Source organism: Mizuhopecten yessoensis, unplaced genomic scaffold (assembly GCF_002113885.1).
Source record: "Mizuhopecten yessoensis strain PY_sf001 unplaced genomic scaffold, ASM211388v2 scaffold9133, whole genome shotgun sequence".
NCBI lineage: Eukaryota > Metazoa > Mollusca > Bivalvia > Pectinida > Pectinidae > Mizuhopecten > Mizuhopecten yessoensis.
Genome location: NW_018407895.1, coordinates 908,186 through 930,043, shown reverse-complemented (window position 1 = coordinate 930,043; position 21,858 = coordinate 908,186). Strand labels below are relative to the sequence as shown.

At 38.1% G+C, this 21,858-nt stretch overlaps 1 protein-coding gene across 1 annotated transcript in view; it reads right to left on the bottom strand.

Annotated features, from left to right (window-relative positions):
* Positions 1 to 877: 877 nt before the first annotated feature.
* Positions 878 to 21,858, bottom strand: part of LOC110457424 (la-related protein 1B-like) — a 51,635-nt gene continuing 30,654 nt past the window's right edge. Inside the window, exons 7-20 of the mRNA XM_021508703.1 lie at positions 21,239 to 21,389; positions 20,798 to 20,942; positions 19,932 to 20,127; positions 19,523 to 19,716; positions 18,791 to 18,906; positions 16,521 to 16,725; positions 15,850 to 15,979; positions 12,752 to 12,930; positions 12,426 to 12,547; positions 11,747 to 11,898; positions 10,468 to 10,612; positions 9,894 to 10,003; positions 9,044 to 9,168; positions 878 to 6,002 (exon numbers count right to left, since the gene is read on the bottom strand). Coding sequence (XP_021364378.1) covers positions 5,715 to 6,002; positions 9,044 to 9,168; positions 9,894 to 10,003; positions 10,468 to 10,612; positions 11,747 to 11,898; positions 12,426 to 12,547; positions 12,752 to 12,930; positions 15,850 to 15,979; positions 16,521 to 16,725; positions 18,791 to 18,906; positions 19,523 to 19,716; positions 19,932 to 20,127; positions 20,798 to 20,942; positions 21,239 to 21,389 — 2,258 coding nt within the window. The 3' untranslated portion in view covers positions 878 to 5,714. The remainder of the gene's footprint in view (positions 6,003 to 9,043; positions 9,169 to 9,893; positions 10,004 to 10,467; positions 10,613 to 11,746; positions 11,899 to 12,425; positions 12,548 to 12,751; positions 12,931 to 15,849; positions 15,980 to 16,520; positions 16,726 to 18,790; positions 18,907 to 19,522; positions 19,717 to 19,931; positions 20,128 to 20,797; positions 20,943 to 21,238; positions 21,390 to 21,858) is intronic.

The following is a 21,858-nucleotide window of genomic DNA, read 5'->3' as shown; positions in this document are numbered from 1 at the left end:
TTCAATCAACATATATTTGGGTATCAGTGGAATAAATTTGGAGAAGACAATGAACTGTTCATTCATTAATACATGTACATCTCGTGGATGATTCTCTACAAACTACTAGCAGTGAACTTCACAGGATCCAACCCACATTTAAAACAAGAGATTCCAGAGGGAACTTGGCGCCCACCTTTGTACCATCTTCATTAGCTCTTTGTCAGTTTGATGTTTTATGTTGTATCTTATCTGTTTGATCGATGTTAACAATAAATGCATCTTGAGGTAACTTTTGAGTTTGTCATTTCACATATTTACTAATACAGTCAAAATAAAACATGGACAATTAGGGATCAAGGGGGACCTACATATCAATTTTAATAAAGACCCCTCAAGTTATTCCTGAGAAATAGCACTAACAAACCTACAATGTAAAAAATAAAAGATGGCCACCTGTCGACCATTTTGTTTATCTGATCAGTCTCGCAAGTAAACATGAACAATAAAGGACCTGGGGGAACCTACATAACAAATCTGAGTAAGTTCCCTCCAGTACTTCCTGGGAAATAGCACTAACAATCTGTAACTGTCAAAATCAAAGATGTCTCGCGTCAAATTTGGGAAAGATCCCTCCAGTACTTCCAGAGAAATAGCGATAACAAACCTTAAATGTCATAATCAAAAATGCTCACATGTTGGCCATTTTGTTTATCTGATCAGTCTCAAAATTAAACATTCACAACTAGGAACCAAGGTACCTGCATATAAAATTTGAGAAAGTTCCCTTTGGTCCTTCCTGAGAAATACTGATCACAAGAATTAAGACAACCACAGACGGACTATGGACAAGGGTGATTGAATAGCCCGCCTACATCTAAAAAATAACAAACACTCCTTTGTTTATGTACAATTGTTTAATTATAGTATCTACTATCTAGGAAATTAAAGTAATAACAAAGCAAAATTTCATTTTTTTTTTCTGTTTTCGTACAACCCATCAAATCCTTGTTAACATGACTAAAGACAAAAAGAAGTGATTTTGATAAAGATGTAAAATCTATGTCCACTAACGATGACCGATGTCGGTCGAAGCACCATGAGAATCGTTTATGATGGCCTCCCCCCAGAAGGTGAATGTGAGGCAAAGGGCAGTCTAATTTGAGTCCCGACCCCCAAGGTCATGTCATATGAGAAGCACACATATATATATATATATATGTCAGTGATCTTGTCTGAAAGACAACACCTCTATCTAACCAGTCTGTACCACACTTCATCGTCTCGCTGGTTTGTATATTGACTGCTTTCAAGTATCATATCAGAGATCAGAGAAACAAGGAAGGTCATACACGTGGAGTCCCTAGATAAACCAGAAGTGTACAGGTTCTCCTGGACTCCTGGAAGGAGCCTTTGGTTACCGAAGACTCTTAATTTACTGGTGGAACCCTCGACCCTTGGAACAAATAATCCACTGACTAGGCCCCTAGTTGACATGCAAGCTCTCAATTATGAGCTGGGACCCTATTCCATGCGAGCCCCTTGACTTCTGATTAGGCCTCTAGTTGGCATATGAGCCTTGGATAAAGAACTAGAACCTTAAGTCATCTGTTCCCCTTGAGGTCTGATTGGGCCTCTAGTTGGCATATGAGCCTTGGATAAAGAACTAGGACCTTAAGTTATCTGTTCCGCTTGAGGTCTGATTGGGCCTCTAGTTGACATACAAACCCTGGATTAAAAACTGGGACCATGATTTACGTCAGCCCCTCAATTACTGATAGGGATGTTAGTTGAGACGCGAGCCCCTTGATTAACAATTTAGACCCTAGCAGACCCATAACATTACTGATGGCCCAGACTGATGTTGACAGATTCTCTCTTGGTGAAGTACTGTAATACAGACATAACTATGATAGACAGTGCTGTTAAACGATGAAGTATAAATTACAGATGTCACTTATCAAACTATATACAGGCATTTATGCTTTAATTGATCCTCAAATCCATTCACATCTATTATTTTTCCTGAATATTTAAAAGTGATAACATGATTATGATGTTCCATAATACAGTACATTAGTTATAGCTTATTATAGATCACACACTCCTAATTAACATAATCAATATATAATATACAAACATGTACTTAAATAGTCTTTACCTTTTTTTAAATTATTTTAAATATTTTTTTAAATGTTTTTGAATTTTTTCTTCACATCAGAATCAAGCACATTAAAAAGTAGTAATACTCTAAAATGTTCCACTCAAAACATTAGCATTTGTTTCAGTTATAAAGAAAATGAAACAACATCAGTGTCGTGAAGGAGTTAAGATTGCTTTTACAGCATATGTTGAAAACTGTCAAATATTACGAAGACAAATTTTTTTACAAGTTAATATTTCAGCACATATAAAAATAAAGTAAGAGATCAAATTGATGACAAAACAATTGATTACTTTCAACTGTTTCAGTTAGGGGAGGGGACAGTTTGGGAGAAAAGAGAAATAGCATGACTTGATATTACTAGACAAGGTTCAAAGGTCATGCAGACATGGTTTCTAATCCAGGTTCAAAGGTCAGGCAGCTCAGACATGATTAATATTGATGTACAAAGGTCAGGCAGCCATGATTATTATTTAAGGTTCAAAGGTCAGACAGACATGGTACAAATTATGGTTCAAAGGTCAGATGGACATGACTACTAATTAAGTTCCAAAGGTCAGATGGACATGACTACTAATTAAGTTTCAAAGGTCAGATGGACATGTTTACTAATTAAGTTCAAAGGTCAGACGGACATGCTTATCGGTAAGTAAAAAGGGTGCAAAATCTAACAAAGTATCAAGTGAAAAACTTGTGCATAAAAGGATTTAACAGGTGTAAAAGTGTCCAAAATAACAGACAGTACTACAGCAATCATTATTGGTTTTTAAAGGGATTTTTTCTTCTCTTTTACCTTTTGGTGACAAAAATGAAAAATACACAAAAAATTGCCTTCTTTTTCACTGATTTTATCTCTGTAGAGGTATAAAAGTGAAAGACCATGACCAACCACAGTATATCTGTAAAGGCTAATATAACCTTGCCACTATAATTCTTCAGAGTCGATCACATGACTACCATGTGACTTTCTACAGGTCAGTCACATGACTCCCCTGAATCTACTCACTACAATGTACATAACAACCTACACATGGTTTGATATGAACACAACTTAAGGTATATCAACAAATATGGTGTAACAGAAACAAACGTAAGTTAAGCATAGTTCAAAATAACAGTGCTACTTATGTAAACTACTATACAGTTTACCATGGCTTAGAGCCAGCTATCTTGTTACCTTAGGTTAGAGCCAACTGACTTCTTGCCATAGTTCAGGGCCAACGGTATAAACTGATGACAGATATGTATCAAAACAGATAATCTGATTACACTTTAAAAGATTTTTTTAATTTACAAGCCTGGTTTAAGGGAAATAATGTTCAATTCTGAATTGCAACTGTATCACATAGATACTGCCTATGAATGTTATAAGTGTAATCATGTCCTCGTCAACAACACCATCTGTCTACTTTGCATGTCCACCGTAATGTTTCACGTAATACATTACAAATGTGGCTTGATGAATCATTCAGCCCGGATTAATAAGTTATCTATCTTTACCAATCAAAATTCTTAAATCATCAGGTAGCATGGCTCAACAAATCAATTCATTCATTAAAAAAAAAGTGTTTGGCTTGACAGATCAATCGAAATCAATGTGGATACACCATGTACACTGAATGTACAATCAAATCAATTTAGGATACAAAACTACAGCAATCCACCAATCAGCAGCACTATTTGAGACATTGCAGTCTACTGCCCCTTGGCACACAGGCTGTTACATTGTAGTCTACTGCCCCTTTGCACACAGGCTGTTACATTGTAGTCTACCGCCCCTTGGCACACAGGCTGTTACATTGTAGTCTACCGCCCCTTGGCACACAGGCTGTTGCTGTTAATCTTCATTTCAACATATAGAACAGATTTTCAAAATTGGGCTTAAAAGACATTGGAAAGTTTGACAGAAAATGTCAGTCAATTGATTCTAACATTCAATTGAATAAATAAATAAATGTATATAAGATGAATGAAAACCTGGATCAGTTGTAGAAATACAATTGTATTTATAACAGCACTTAATTGCCCTATAGTAGTATTTACCAGAAACTTTCAGTTAGAAGTGACAGACAGATTATTGTGAACATATCAACTAACAAATTATCTCGTTAACAAAAAAGACTAAAATAGTTTTGTGTGAAAAATACAAACTGCATGATCTGTAAAAATAATAAAACAGCTCTTATAAACAATAACAGGATTAACTCCTGTAATTGTCACCAACATCCCTGTGTAATCCACTATCATTCCATTAACCAAAAAAACTCTGAACAAGTATTGCATATATCTTTTCAACTAATAAAACTTTTAAATCGTTTCAGAATCATACAAAAGAATACTTATTTAAGTAAACAAACTGGTAAGTTCATATATTTAGTTGAAATATGTCTGAAACATTTACCTAAAACATAAAACGTTTCTTTGATTAACTGTTTTACAATTAGAGTAGACTAAAAACTTATGCAGACAGTGCTAAAAGATCTACAGCACTAACATGTTTTGAGGCAGATAAAACCAGAATGATCCTTTTACACATGTTAATGATTTCACTACTATGATTAATGTGTATATATATATATATATTCAATTTATATAAGACTTTATACAAAACACAATGGATATATGTTCACGCCAAATACCCAATTGATGAGATAAGATAATCACAGACTGTTAATTGGGTTTTGAAACCATTCCACCACATGTGATCAGAAAAACTCATTGTATATCTGTGCCTAAAACACCAAAAATTGCCTAAAACACCGGATAAAAGGCTCTGCACTAACCACCATTATTCCAGACGTATCTCTCGAAGAAGAGGGAAAACGAAGCTGGGTGAGGTTCAGCTCTGCGCGAACCTCTATCATTTCCCGTGTATCTCTCTTTATAGAAAGGTTAGCAAGAAAAGCCAGGCAAGGTTCAACAAGGGGCAGCAGGATGATATATGCAGTCTCCACTACAGTGAAATATTGTGCACGACTTCACATTATAGCATGTTAAACAGCATCAGTTTTTTTCCCGTTTTATTCCAGCTACATTTGCTTTATTGCGATCAACTTCTGCAAATTTGTTTATGGAAGGAAACTATTACCACACCAAGACAGTTGTTTACCGCGAGCCGACTTTTGTACAAGTGAGGGGCATCACTGCCGATTGAATCCAAAGTGTGCCATTGGATCAAATATCCAGATATCCATTATAGTATAGAGCCGATTGATGTACACATTTTTCATCTCTTTGAATGTAACTGAACATTTTTTCTGCATGTGTCGGTATTTAACTGTCAGAATAGTTTCCCTGTACCCGTATGTCTCGCGGGCAACCTACAAGTGCTTCCACAATGTACTTCACCTATACATATTAACATCTCCTTAAAAGCTGTCATCAAGGAAACCATCTTTTTGATGTTTCCATCATTAAAATTTCTTCTACACAGAAAATGTCAGATTTAAGTCATCTTCTTCAAAGATTTTGGTTTCAAAAGATTCCAAATTTTTTAATGCCAGGTTTTGTTTGGCATTTTTATTCCATAAAATCATTTTTGAAAGTGGCATTTGTCCATATTTTGTAGGTTTCATGCTTTTCCACTAGACACAGCCTCCTTTGCACTGCTTTCAACTTTTTGTGTCACTTGTGATTGGCTGTTATCTGACGAACTATGCTTTGATGTCTGTGATTGACTATTCGAGTCTGTTTTCGCACTATGTGAATGGCTGGATTCGCGAGAAGTCTGTCGTGTTAGGCCATGCTTGCCGCCATGAGACTGGCTCTTGGGCCCCTTGGAGCCAGATAGATGCCTCTCCCGAGGGGGACCGGACATGTGTCTCTGTCGGCCACGGGCTCCTCTCTGTTCTTCCAAATTCTGGAAAACAACAACAGTAAAATTAACTACATAAAATTAATTGTAAATAATATTACCTAGGTAATATACAACATGTAGTGTTCAATGCAATTTATAAAATTATTGCACTTGCAAGTGCATGTAGAACAATAATTCGAAAGTTAAATATAAAATGCTGATAATTCATCTTGTTAAGATTTCTATTACAATAGATAGCAAAGAATTATCTGGTGAAGCTTTACAGTTAAATGTATACATATCTTGTGGAAACTTATCCTATGGTTTAATGAAAATCTTTAAGTATTAATATTCAAAAGCAAAACATTGATTGATTTGGTTAATTATCAGCATCAAATGCCAAATTCAAACAAACCGTTTTATTTTTAATTTGAATTGCATTCCAATAATATCGGTTTCTCTAAGAACTTGAATGCCACATATATCAGCAAGCTAGTACAAATACTGAATGTTATAACAACTTCAACATAGCTTTAAAGACACAGGTCAACCAACAAACTTTAGCTTAAAAGAGTTTATAAACAGTTTTTTAATGATATTTCCTAAAAAATGCTGAAACTTTACAAATATCTCTGTCTCTTGTCTATGGACTATCATTTTGGAATCCTATTCATGCAAGTTAAATAATGAATTTCAATCATTTAAAAAAAAACACCAAACAAGATGAACACCTTTCATCTTTAACAGTTAAGCTTAACTGTTGTGCTGTGACACAAACCTGTCTGACAAAGTGTCAGGTGATACCACTTATTATAATAATAAATAACAATAATTGGAGTTTCTTATATACCGCTTTATCACAACCTGGTTTGTAGGTCGTCTCAAAGCGGTTCACACATTATTATCCGTGGTTATAGGGGCTTTGCAACCAGCCAATACATTTCTCAACTCCCTGGGGAGCATACAGGCGGAGCTGCCATTTCGGCGCTATCAGCAAGCATTCAACAATTCTAGCACTGCCCAACCACATACTCATTTACAGCTGAGTAGACTGGAACAAACGGAGTAAAGTATCTTGCTCAAAGATACAACACATTGCTGTGCTGTGGCACGAACCCGCAACCCTTCGGTCACGAGCCCCGCGTCCTACCACTGGACTATCGTGCCTCCTAAACTGTCTGAACTCTTATCAGATGATACCTCTTATATCACCAGTCTGAACTAGTATCAGATGATACCACTTACATCACCTGTCTGAACTAGTATCAGATGATACCACTTACATCACTTGTCTGAACTAGTATCAGATGATACCACTTATATCACCTGTCTGAACTAGTATCAGATGATACCACTTACATCACCTGTCTGAACTAGTATCAGATTATACCACTTACATCACTTGTCTGAACTAGTATCAGATGATACCGCTTATATTACCTGTTTGAACTAGTATCAGTTGATACCAATTATATCACCTGTCTGAACTAGTATCAGTTGATACCACTTATATCACCTGTCTGAACTAGTATCAGATGATAACACTTATATCTCCTGTCTGAACTCGTATCAGATGATACCACTTATATCACCTGTCTGAACTAGTATCAGATGATACCACTTACATCACTTGTCTGAACTAGTATCAGATGATACCACTTATATCACCTGTCTGAACTAGTATCAGATGATAACAATTATATCACCTGTCTGAACTAGTATCAGATGATACCACTTACATCGCCTGTCTGAACTAGTATCAGATGATACCACTTACATCGCCTGTCTGAACTAGTATCAGATGATACCACTTATATTACCTGTTTGAACTAGTATCAGTTGATACCAATTATATCACCTGTCTGAACTAGTATCAGTTGATACCACTTATATCCCCTGTCTGAACTAGTATCAGATGATACCACTTATATTACCTGTTTGAACTAGTATCAGTTGATACCAATTATATCTCCTGTCTGAACTAGTATCAGTTGATACCACTTATATCACCTGTCTGAACTAGTATCAGATGATAACACTTATATCACCTGTCTGAACTAGTATCAGATGATAACACTTATATCACCTGTCTGAACTCGTATCAGATGATACCACTTATATCACCTGTCTGAACTAGTATCAAATGATACTACTTATATCACCTGTCTGAACTAGTATCAAATGATACCACTTATATCACCTGTCTGAACTCTTATCAGATGATACCACTTATATCACCTGTCTGAACTAGTATCAAATGATACTACTTACATCACCTGTCTGAACTCTTATCAGATGATACCACTTATATCACCTTTCTGAACTAGTATCAGATGATACTACTTATATCGCCAGTGTGAAAGAGTGATATATGATGCAACTTTATAAAACCTGTAGTGTACAATGATATCACCTGTCTGGAGTAGTGTACAATGATATTACCTGTCTGAAGTAGTGTACAATGATATCACCTGTCTGAAGTAGTGTACAATGATACATCTGATATCAGCTGTCTGAAGTAGTGTACAATGATATCACCCGTCTAAACTAGTGTACAATGATACATCTAATATCACCTGTCTGAAGTAGTGTACAATGATATCACCTGTCTGGAGTAGTGTACCATGATATCACCTGTCTGAAGTAGTGTTCAATGATAATCTGATATCACCTGTCTGGAGAAGTGTACAATGATATCACCTTTCTGGAGTAGTGTACAATGATATCACCTGTCTGAAGTAGTGTAGAATGATATTACCTGTCTGGAGTAGTGTACAATGATATTACCTGTCTGAAGTAGTGTACAATGATATCACCTGTCTGGAGTAGTGTACCATGATATCACCTGTCTGAAGTAGTGTACAATGATACATCTGATATCACCTGTCTGAAGTAGTGTACAATGATACATCTGATATCACCTGTCTGAAGTAGTGTACAATGATATATCTGATATCACCTGTCTGAAGTAGTGTACAATGATATATCTGATATCACCTGTCTGAAGTAGTGTCAGATGATACAATATATCACCTGTCTGAAGTAGAGTCAGATGATACAATATATATCACCTGTCTGAAGTGGAGTCCGATGATACAACTTACGTCTACTTTGAAATCCTCCAGGCGTTTATACTTGGACAGCCAACCTCGTAACTTGGGGTCCACATCCATGTGTTTACGGGTGTACTTCAGATAGGCCCAGAACTTCTCAAGTCCATACAGCTGACCTACATTTAATAAGAAAGATTTTGACACATACATTTTAATTGTTTCAATACATTTTCAAATAAACTGTCAGGTTTAACTCATCCAAACGAATACTACAGATTTCTTATTCCATTCTTTGCACAATGACAAAAGAAAATAGACTCCCTTCAATGACTTGTGCTGATCTGTATTTGTAGGTTATGTCAGGTCATATCCCCCAGTTGTCCTACCTCTTTCAGCTTGCTACACGTCCATAAAAAGCAACAGCAACTGTCTTTCTATGAATCACCAGACTCTGCCCAATGTAACCTATGTATTGTTAGCTCCTATTGTAAAGCTTCTGACCTCTCTTTTCTCCCTGATCTACTTTTCCCTTTAACGTCACGCTACCACAATTGGTACACTACCCAAATTGGTACACAGCCAGAAAATGGTTTGAATAATACTTTAAAGTTAAATTTGAGCATTTTCCTTCGACAGTTTAACAGAAGATATATTTATTAGCATTTTGACTGAATAGTTTTGTTTTCAGGAACATTTTAAGAGTACACGATGACTTCAAAGTAAACATATCAGAAAACCAGTAAAAACGACGTTGCTGCTAGTTCTAATCTTGATGTAATTGACAATGCACATTTTTTTCCTGAGGAATGGATTAAAAAAAAGATAATTATATTATTGCAACAACAGACTTTGGATTTAATATTCGTACCAACACTGAAATATGTCTAATAGTACAGCTCACCACTTTCATAATCCCTGATCGTTTCCTCTTGGAAGTCCTGGAAAAGGTCAGGTTTGAACCGCTTCTCTAGGCCATAGCTGAAGAACCGGAACAAACACTCCAAACCGTACCTGTAACACACAGTGAACTTACTCATAAATTTATATTCAAAGTTTAAACTCATAAACTTATATTCAAAGTTTAAACTCATAAATTTATATTCAAAGTTTAAACTGAGTTTTGTTTTGTTTCTGTGACTTCTTCTCAAAACTTGATTCGAATGAACTGACAAAACTGTAAGTGTTATGTCAAATGCTTACCTTTACTAAGCTGACATGTTCAAAAGAATGTCTAATTTGTTTGGTGATTTCAAAATAGTAAAATCAGTTAAATGACTTTATTGAACTTGAGAAATTTCACACAAAACATCACCTATCTCAGGACACACACCTAGCATGTATAACCGAAATCTCTCACCAAAGTAACCACAGTTTGTCTGCAGGTGAAAACCAGATCACCATGGTAACTTACTGGTGTCCCACATCACCATCATGGTAACTTACTGGTGTCCAAAACAGCAAACTAAGGTTTTTACCTGTAGTCAGACTTGGCTTCCTCTACAGCCAGAGCTTTAAATTCCAGGTACATCTTCTTGTTGAAATGCTGTCGCAAGAAGAAAGACCAGAAACGAAACAAAGTGTTCATCTCTTGTGAAAGGCCAACACCAGCTTTCTTGCGCTCTGAAATGCAAAATATGAATAATCCAGTGAATATTTGACAAGTGCTTTAAAACTGAAAATTGTAATAACCAATAAAAATGCATTTTATATTACTGTAGACATACTCAAATCAAATTTTAACATGTAAGCACATTGCTGAATTGGCCCACTCACAATATATACAACAGAAAAAAATATACAGAAACTTCAATTAGCCCAATTATAACTTTGTTTAATATTTAGGATACAGGTATTTAGTAAACAGCATAACCACTAAAACATGTACACTTACAGTATATCAGAAATCAAACATTGAATTTTATTCAAATCTACCTACAGAAAGACAGGGACCCTCGAGACACTAGTATGTATAAGGGAGACACCTACCCTCAAGACACTAGTATGTATAAGGGAGACACCTACCCTTGAGACACTAGTATGTATAAGGGAGACACCTGCCCTTGAGACACTAGTATGTATAAGGGAGACACCTTCCCTCAAGACACTAGTATGTATAAGGGATACACCTTCCCTGGAGACACTAGTATGTATATGGGCGGGGGACACCTACCCTTGAGACACTAGTAGGTATAAGGGAGACACCTACCCTTGAGTCACTAGTATGTATATGGGCGGGCGCCACCTACCCTTGAGACACTAGTATGTATAAGGGAGACACCTACCCTCGATATACTAGAATGTATAAGGGAGACACCTACCCTTGAGACACTAGTATGTATAAGGGAGACACCTACCCTTGAGACACTAGTATGTATAAGGGAGACACCTACCCTTGAGACACTAGTATGTATATGGGCGGGCGACACCTACCCTTGAGACACTAGAATGTATAAGGGCAACACCTACCCTTGAGACACTAGTATGTATAAGGGAGACACCTAACCTTGAGACACTAGTATGTATAAGGGAGACACCTACCCTTGAGACACTATTATGTATAAAAGTGACACCTACCCTTGAGACACTAGTATGTATAAAGGAGACACCTACCCTTGAGACACTAGTATGTATAAGGGCGACACCTAGCCTCGAGACACTGAAATGTATATGGGCCATACCTGCCCTTGAGATACTGGAATGTATATGGGCGATATCTACACTTGAGACACTGTAAGGTATATGAGAGACACTTACCCTTGAGACACTTTGAGTGGTACTTATGGTAGACATGCCAGACAAAGTTGTTATCTTTCAGCAGTTCATGTGATGGATGCTGGAAGTTGGGGAATGCATGAGGAGTTGAACTGTAGCTGCCATAACTTGTTGACAGGGCACTGTCTGTTGGACTGTTTGAACGACAACAAAATCAACATTTCAGCTGACAAAACATCATAATCTCTATCTTGTAAGGCAGTTCAGTTTGTTGCACTGTTTGTACAATAACAAAACATATTTCAGTTTGTAAATGAAAACGATCTCTAACTTATAGACAGTAGTACACTGTCTGATCGTTGGAGAATTTATTTATATATAGAAAACCCTGGTGGACTGTTTACTAATGAACAGAGAACTGTCTCTTTGATTGTGGTGCAACAAAGACCATGCATTGTGTGACTGTGAGGCTCTCGGCTTGTTAAGAACGTACCTCTGAGACATAGAATTGTTGTGTGATCGTGAGGCTCTCGGCTTGTTAAGAACGTACCTCTGAGAAATAGAATTGTTGTGTGACTGCGAGGCTCTCGGCTTGTTAAGAACGTACCTCAGAGACATAGAATTGTTGTGTGACTGTGAGGCTCTCGGCTTGTTAAGAACGTACCTCTGAGACATAGAATTGTTGTGTGATCGTGAGGCTTTCGGCTTGTTAAGAACGTACCTCTGAGACATAGAATTGTTGTGTGATCGTGAGGGTCTGTGCTCCGTGGCGTCCATCACCCAGCCAACATGACTCTCCACAGGCGGGTTACTGCTGTGTTTTGTCTTCCACTTACGTGGTGTCTATCAAACATTTAAAGACTCCATGTTATCATACAATATCAACAAAATCACAAAATTTATAACTAGAATCATCATTTCTTATATTGCTATTTTATAATTTCCAGTTCAAAATATCACATTTTTATTTGTTTTTTTCCATTTATTTTTTTGGAACTGGTACCCCATATGTCCTACTGCTCTAAGTGTATCGTCCTCTCTATGTACCTGTGGATCTGGAGGTCGTGTGGAATCCTTCATCACTGGATAGAAGCGTGGTGCAGTGTCCTCCTTACGACTGCGCGGCGTACGACTACCTGTGCCAGGTGTGTTAGGGACATATGCTGGCAATGAGCGGGCAATGTCAGGATGACTAGGTTGTGAGACTGGTGGCACTTTTTTAGATTCTGTAACACGTTTTTGTTATATACATATTTATAAACAAATAATTAGCTAAAGTCACGTCCATGAATTACCGCCAACACCCACAGAGTGGTCAAGTGTGGCCTTTGACCCTTTAACCTTGACCACCAAAATCTAATCAAGTGTTTAACTTTATGTGACCACACTATGGTGTATATAACAAACTCAGTCTTTTAAAGGGTTTGTTTATATGCTGTGAAATTTGACTCAAATTCCATTAAATGATTGTAAATCTCAAAGGTCTCTAGGAAACCTAGCATGTATGTATCTTTTACACAAGTTTTTTTCTAGACACATGAATGCAGACAGATGCATGGCGCAATGACAAAATGATTATTGTAATACATGTTTTTACAAACTGAACCATAAAACTCGCACAACAATATATAAGTTTGATCAAACCCGTCCAGATATAAAGTCACTATGGCTGTCACAAAAAGGTAAACATAGTTACATAGGAATGTTACATCCCCTACAAGACATCGTCACAAGAGGATAATAATTCTGATGGAGGTATAGACCAACACATACCTGACTGAAGAGAGACTGAGGAAAGTTAAATCAACACATACCTGACTAAAAGAGAGAGTGGGGGAAGTTAAATCAACACATACCTGACTGAAGAGAGACTGAGGGAAGTTAAATAAACACATACCCGACTAAAGAGAGACTGGGGAAGTTAAATCAACACATACCTGACTGAAGAGAGACTGAGGGAAGTTAAATCAACACATATCTGACTGATGAGAGACTGGGGAAGTTAAATCAACACATACCTGACTAAAGAGAGACTGGGGAAGTTAAATCAACACATATCTGACTGAAGAGAGACTGAGGGAAGTTAAATCAACACATACCTGACTAAAGAGAGACTGGGGAAGTTAAATCAACACATATCTGACTGAAGAGAGACTGGGGAAGTTAAATCAACACAAACCTGACTAAAGAGAGACTGGGGGAAGTTAAATCAACACATACCTGACTGAGGAGAGACTGGGGGAAGTTAAATCAACACATACCTGGCTGAGGAGAGACTGAGGGAAGTTAAATCAACACATATCTGACTGAGGAGAGACTGAGGGAAGTTAAATCAACACATACCTGAGTGAAGAGAGACTGAGGAAAGTTAAATCAACACATACCTGACTGAGGAGAGACTGAGGGAAGTTAAATCAACACATGCCTGACTGAGGAGAGACTGAGGGAAGTTAAATCAACACATACCTGACTGAAGAGAGACTGGGGGAAGTTAAATCAACACATACCTGACTGAAGAGAGACTGGGGGAAGTTAAATCAACACATACCTGACTGAGGAGAGACTGGGGAAAGTTAAATCAACACATACCTGACTGAAGAGAGACTGAGGGAAGTTACATCAACACATACCTGACTGAAGAGAGACTGAGGGAAGTTACATCAACACATACCTGACTGAGGAGAGACTGGGGGAAGTTAAATCAACACATACCTGACTGAGGAGAGACTGGGGGAAGTTAAATCAACACATACCTGACTGAAGAGAGACTGGGGGAAGTTAAATCAACACATACCTGACTGAAGAGAGACTGGGGGAAGTTAAATCAACACATACCTGACTGAAGAGAGACTGGGGGAAGTTAAATCAACACATACCTGACTGAAGAGAGACTGGGGGAAGTTAAATCAACACATACCTGACTGAAGAGAGACTGGGGGAAGTTAAATCAACACATACCTGACTGAAGAGAGACTGGGGGAAGTTAAATCAACACATACCTGACTGAAGAGAGACTGGGGGAAGTTAAATCAACACATACCTGACTGAAGAGAGACTGAGGGAAGTTAAATCAACACATACCTGACTAAAGAGAGACTGGGGAAGTTAAATCAACACATATCTGACTGAAGAGAGACTGGGGAAGTTAAATCAACACAAACCTGACTAAAGAGAGACTGGGGGAAGTTAAATCAACACATACCTGACTGAGGAGAGACTGGGGGAAGTTAAATCAACACATACCTGACTGAGGAGAGACTGGGGGAAGTTAAATCAACACATACCTGACTGAAGAGAGACTGAGGGAAGTTAAATCAACACATACCTGACTGAAGAGAGACTGAGGGAAGTTAAATCAACACATACCTGACTGAGGAGAGACTGAGGGAAGTTAAATCAACACATACCTGACTGAGGAGAGACTGGGGGAAGTTAAATCAACACATACCTGACTGAAGAGAGACTGGGGGAAGTTAAATCAACACATACCTGACTGAAGAGAGACTGGGGGAAGTTAAATCAACACATACCTGACTGAGGAGAGACTGGGGAAAGTTAAATCAACACATACCTGACTGAAGAGAGACTGAGGGAAGTTACATCAACACATATCTGACTGAAGAGAGACTGAGGGAAGTTACATCAACACATACCTGACTGAGGAGAGACTGAGGGAAGTTAAATCAACACATACCTGACTGAGGAGAGACTGGGGGAAGTTAAATCAACACATACCTGACTGAAGAGAGACTGAGGGAAGTTAAATCAACACATACCTGACTGAAGAGAGACTGAGGGAAGTTACATCAACACATACCTGACTGAGGAGAGACTGAGGGAAGTTAAATCAACACATACCTGACTGAGGAGAGACTGGGGGAAGTTAAATCAACACATACCTGACTGAAGAGAGACTGGGGAAAGTTAAATCAACACATACCTGACTGAAGAGAGACTGAGGGAAGTTACATCAACACATATCTGACTGAAGAGAGACTGAGGGAAGTTAAATCAACACATACCTGAGTGAAGAGAGACTGGGAAAAGTTAAATCAACACATACCTGAGTGAAGAGAGACTGAGGGAAGTTAAATCAACACATACCTGACTGAAGCGAGACTGGGGGATTTTATATCAACACATACCTGACTGAAGGGAGATTGGGGGAGGCGGAGGTGGAGGTGTTTTCTGCGATGTTGTCACATGGGAGGGCGTCATACTGTCAAACTCCTCTCGAGTAATCATGTTCACCGTCTTGAAGCTTTTGAAATCATCCTGTGAGATAAATAATGACAACAAATGATCACACAAGACCATAGCATGAGGCATCTTTACCTCTTAGGGGCCACGAAATTCCTGAAGACTGAGGTCAAAGCCTCGTAGGATATAACAATTTGAGCTTGTTATTTAAGAGATGTGTGTGGAAGTTTTATAGGAGTCTATTGGATGAAACAAGTCTAGAAATAATTTACCAAATTAAAACATCGGCACAACTTTCACGACACTTGTATGAAATTGCAATGGAAGTAAATTGCAGAATTACTTATATTTCAAGCAAGTATTATGAAGACAAAAGCAAACTAGTCACATGATGATGAAGCATTCTGATGTTATATCAATTACAAATTTCATGTCAATGTCATTTACAGACTCGTTTACATCTCAATCTATCAGTACCACACTAGCCTGCACAGGTACAATTACATATGGCATATTCACTATATCACAAAGGAGTTACATGATAAAACAGTGACATTTGATATAACATCACATCACAGTTGACAATTATGTGATAAAACAGTGACATTTGATGTACCTCTATATCAATAAGGTCCTTTTCGTAGTAGAAGAGGCCATCGTTGATAACCTTGGTCATCTCACATGTGATCTTGGAGCGAGGCGTGTAATCACCTGTCCTGTCGCCTTGGGGATGGCGCCGTAGGGAGGGTGGTGTCTGGGTCACTATCAAGATCTTGTTCACTTCACTGTCCGAGATCTCGTAATCAGATTCGTCATCGGACCTGAACATGTTTGTAATTAAGAGAATTGTAGAATATTTGCACAACAAAAATCCACCGTGTATGGATTAAAATGACTGAACTTTGTGCTTGCCTTCATATCATAAACTTTCACATAGGTTAAAAGGTAATGTACATCATTGAAATTCACAAAATAAGTAAATTACGGCATATTAAATTCTAAGCATTTGCTCAATGTATCACAAAGTTAAACCCTAAATACATCATTCAAACACCAAGTAAGTAAAGATAATGAACGCAAAATTAAAAGCTCCTAAAGATGGTGCTTCCTTGTTCATTAACGTAAGTATGTTAGTCCATACACGACTGTTGTATACAGACCCTTCATCTTTTCTTAGGAGTAATCTTGCCAACATTGGTTAAGTCTAGCAGACATTTCCTAAGTGATATTATTAGAATTGTGATGATGAAAGAAAGTAGCATTAATACCCATCTCAATTATAGGGCTGTTCCAAAGCTAAAGAAGGGGTGGCAGGTATTTAGAAAAGAGTGGGTGGTAAGCTGATCCACCCAACACATGGCTATGGTCAGTCCAAATGACTAGGCGAGACATGTAATTTGAAAATGAGCTGTGTTTGAGACGTGTCAATGAAAAGCTGAGCCTTTGCCAGACAAAAGCAAAAGATGGAATTATTAAGGTTGGAAACCTATTTTTCAATAAGTGGACATAATGTCGTTGATTTGATTAAGATATTTTCTAGGTCCCAGAGAATAGAATGTTTGAAAGCATGATCATTGACAGATAAACCCGAGTCCCATTGACAGATAAACCCGAGTCCCATTGACAGATAAACCAGAGTCCCATTGACAGATAAACCTGAGTCCCATTGACAGATAAACCTGAGTCCCATTGACAAATAAACCTGAGTCCCATTCACAGATAAACCTGAGTCCCATTCACAGATAAACCTGAGGCCCATTCACAGATAAACCTGTGTCCCATTCACAGATAAACATGAGTCCCATTCACAGATAAACCTGAGTCCCATTCACAGATAAACCCGAGTCCCATTGACAGATAAACCCGAGTCCTATTGACAGATAAACCTGAGTCCCATTCAAGGATAAACCTTAGTCCCATTCACGGATAAACCTGAGTCCCATTCACGGATAAACCTGAGACCCATTCAAGGATAAACCTTAGTCCCATTCACGGATAAACCTGAGACCCATTGACAGATAAACCCGAGTCCCATTCAAGGTAATGTCATTAATTTGGTACCAAATTTTACAAAATTGAATTATTTGGTCAGGAAATTACAAGTTGAATAGTAGTGAGGGTAAATTATGGATCGTCTGTTGTTTTTCCAACATCCACAGGTATTATATATGGCCACCTTTATTTACACAATCCAATATCAAATGTGTCCAATCACTGCTTACAAAGTGAAATGGCACGTATGGGGGGAGGGGGTGTTGGCACGCTAAATCATCTTAACTTAGCTGTTGGGAGAACATACAAATCTCAATCAATCAATCAATCAAAGCAAGGGTACGTAGGTGTGGTAGATAGAAGGTCATAACCAACAGTGTCTACTCGGGTAGGTGTGGTAGATAGAAGGTCATAACCAACAGTGTCTTCCCGGGTAGGTGTGGTAGATAGAAGGTCATAACCAACATTGTCTACCCGGGTAGGTGTGGTAGGTAGAAGGTCATAACCAACATTGTCTACCCGGGTAGGCGTGGTAGATAGAAGGTCATAACCAACAGTGTCTACCCGGGCAGGTGTGGTAGATAGGTCATAACCAACATTGTCTACCCGGGTAGGTGTGGTCGATAGAAGGTCATAACCAACAGTGTCTACCCGGGTAGGGGTGGTAGATAGGTCATAACCAACATTGTCTACCCGGGTAGGTGTGGTAGATAGGAGGTCATAACCAACAGTGTCTACTCGGGTAGGTGTGGTAGATAGAAGGTCATAACCAACATTGTCTACCCGGGTAGGTGTGGTAGATAGAAGGTCATAACCAACAGTGTCTACCCTAACTTTATATCAAATCCCAGTCAATGTAAATTTCTACCCAATTAATAAACGCTCTGTACTGACCAGTCAGTGAAATTATTCTGCCGAGGTCCAATGTTAAGTTCCTCCATTTCCTCGTCAAACATGAAGTCAAGTTCCTCCTTCTCCTCGTTGTCAACAGACACGTTGGCATCAGCTTTCTGTAAAACAGTTATTTATACTGCTCATTCAATTCAGTAGACTACAACACACCCTGATGTATCAATAACCAGACATATTTCAGAGCAAAACAAACATTACTTTTGGACATATGGACTGTATGGCCTGTATCTGTTTGGGGAATAAATCCAATATCACCAAATATTTATACTCAACAGTTTACCTTATATGAATACCAGTAACTCATTGTCTAATACTTGATATTATTCACTGAAGATAATAGTCTAGTAAATATCTCAAATTAAATATCCCTAGTGAAAGGATTACTATATCTCAAGAATACTGAACAAGTCTGTTTGCATCAAGGAGTTAGTTCCCCTTATCCCAAACATCATATCAATGTACAAATATATGTCTGTGTTTCTTACCACCTGTTGTCACTTAAAGGAGGCTATGCCTGATGTCTGATCCTATTGACTATTGCTTATATTGTCAATAAAATTTGTTGAAATTGAAACATTACTTTTGTGTTTGCACAAAATGACTTGGAATGACTTGGTTATTCAAATAACAAATTCAAATAACAAACAAGATTTTATCACAGGGTAAAATTCATTTTATAATCTCATCCTGACTAACATTACAATGTCCACCAACCTTATCCTCTGACTTCTTTGGCACCCTGACCTTCCTTTTGACCTCCCTCCAGTCACCCTGGAGTTGTGGGGCGCTGGACGACAGCAGACCGGTACTGAGACCCAGAGACATGAAACTGAACTCGTCATCCTGCTCCGATGACTGGGTGCGATACGTCTTATAATGGTCCTTATTCTCCTCCCCTTTAGTGGTACCTGTTAATAAACTCATAGTTAATGGAGAAACACCAACATTATCGGGTACGTATATATACCTACTCAAGTAATTTCAGGTCGATTAAGTGAAACTCAATAATACTGTAAACTTTATCCTGAATACTTGGTCTGATCTCCATATTAAATTTCTCTCAAGTCATCTGACCAATCATTTGTTTACTTAATCAGCTGCTGATGTGTAAAAAACAACCTACCACTGAATATACTGGGTAGATTGGAGGGTATGGTGTAGGCCTGGCCTGGTACAAACTCTGGTACATCTGCATGCAGTGTTGAGGCCAAACTTAGATCCAAGGGCTGACCTTCTAGAGGCCATTTCTCTGGATTCTGACGACACCGAACCTTGGTACCATCCTCCGAAATCTCCACGCTTGTACTGTCAGCAACAGACTGAAACAGACCAGTACACATTGGTGTATTCATTGTTCTGCAAATTTTTTTTGCGTTTTGTTAATTGAGATGAACTTTGTACAAAGTCTGCTACAAACTTGCTGAATATAATTCTGTCTATAAAGCCAGTTTTCAGGCCATACAATAAATGGCCCTGCATTTTCTGCTGCGACAATATAAGATGTTGTTTCCCTCGTAGCTTGAGCTCCTTTTTGGCATGAACTCATCAGTTGTTATTTATTGATGAAACTGACAAATTAAAACTAGAAACTTGAGCACTGTTTTTACGCTAGGGTATGGTGACATCATTAGTCAGTTCTGGGTCTGTATTAATGAAAGCGTTCTCACGCTTAAGCATGGATTTTGTGCTCAATCCAACTTTCTTGGAACTCACTTAAATCATGTCAAACGATCAAAAAGTGAAATGTAAATATTGAAAAGTGTATTTGGCTTTAAGTTTCTTCAATATTTTTTCGAATTAATGACAATATTAGAATTTATTATTATTTTAAAAACGGAACAAGAAAATAGACTTGAGCACAAAATCCATGCTCCATGCTTGAGCATGGGAACGCTTTCATGAATATGGGCCCAGGCACCACAGCATAAGTTGTTGGGCTACGTCTCCGAGCTAATAGCTGTGGTGGTCAGTTATGTGTGCAACACTTACATTGATTATAACCTGAATATCTCGGGTCAAATTCTGGACACGATGAAAGCCTGCGATAAGGCTGATAGGCAGCCAGCCCTCCTTGCCCATCCGCCGCCGCAGAAAGAAATCCTTCTGTAAGTTTTCATCACTGAAGTAGTACTCTCTGCAACAACATAATTTTAACTGGTTATTCATGGTAAACATCCCATGGCTTATATGTTATCATAAATATTAAACTATAACTGTAAGGTGTAGACTTACTGACCCTTACTCTACAACAAATCCTAACATGGCTTGCTGTACAAGTTGATTAAACCCCATTTGTATCAATGGATCATCCTCCATTGTGTCAAGGTGCTTGTTTTAACTTTGAATGGGGTCCTTGACATTTTATGTTTTTGTTCCTGTGACTGAAGTGGAGGACAATGACTTACAGTAAAACATTGCTTTCCTACTTACATTTGCTTCTTGATGAAGTCCTTGAGAGTGCCGTCTTCAACGAAGGGCGTGTTGAAGTAGACAGTACCAAAGCCTCCAGTCGGAGGTACTGCACTAGCCGGGGGTTGATCCTGATAATACTGCTCATCATAGAAGTATTTAAAGTCTTGGCCTGCAACACACAATAGATACTTACACTAGCAGCTCTGTAAATATCAGTGTTAGTTTGGATTCCTTTGTCTATTGTAAAATTGCACTATTTTTCACCCTTTTATAATTTTATGTCCCTACAGATTCATTAAAACATCTTTACTTTTGGAAGAAATTGACTCAAAAATCCATTTTGACCTTGGACCTAAATTTTTGACCTGGTCTGGAAATCATCTGTATAGTAAACTACCTGATGTTGCTATTGTTTCTTTAATTTACAAATTTAACCTCAAACTGTGACCTTGAACTTGACCATGAATGGAGGGTCTCGGGGCCACACCCCTACTGATTGTTGATCCTGCTTTAATGTGTTTTTTTCTTTAAACAATCTCTTTGGAATAATGAAGAGATATGTGAACTCTGTGAGTATTTTAGCAATAGAAATGTCAGGAAGGGCCCTGCTATGTGTTTGACCTTTTATGTCCCCCCCC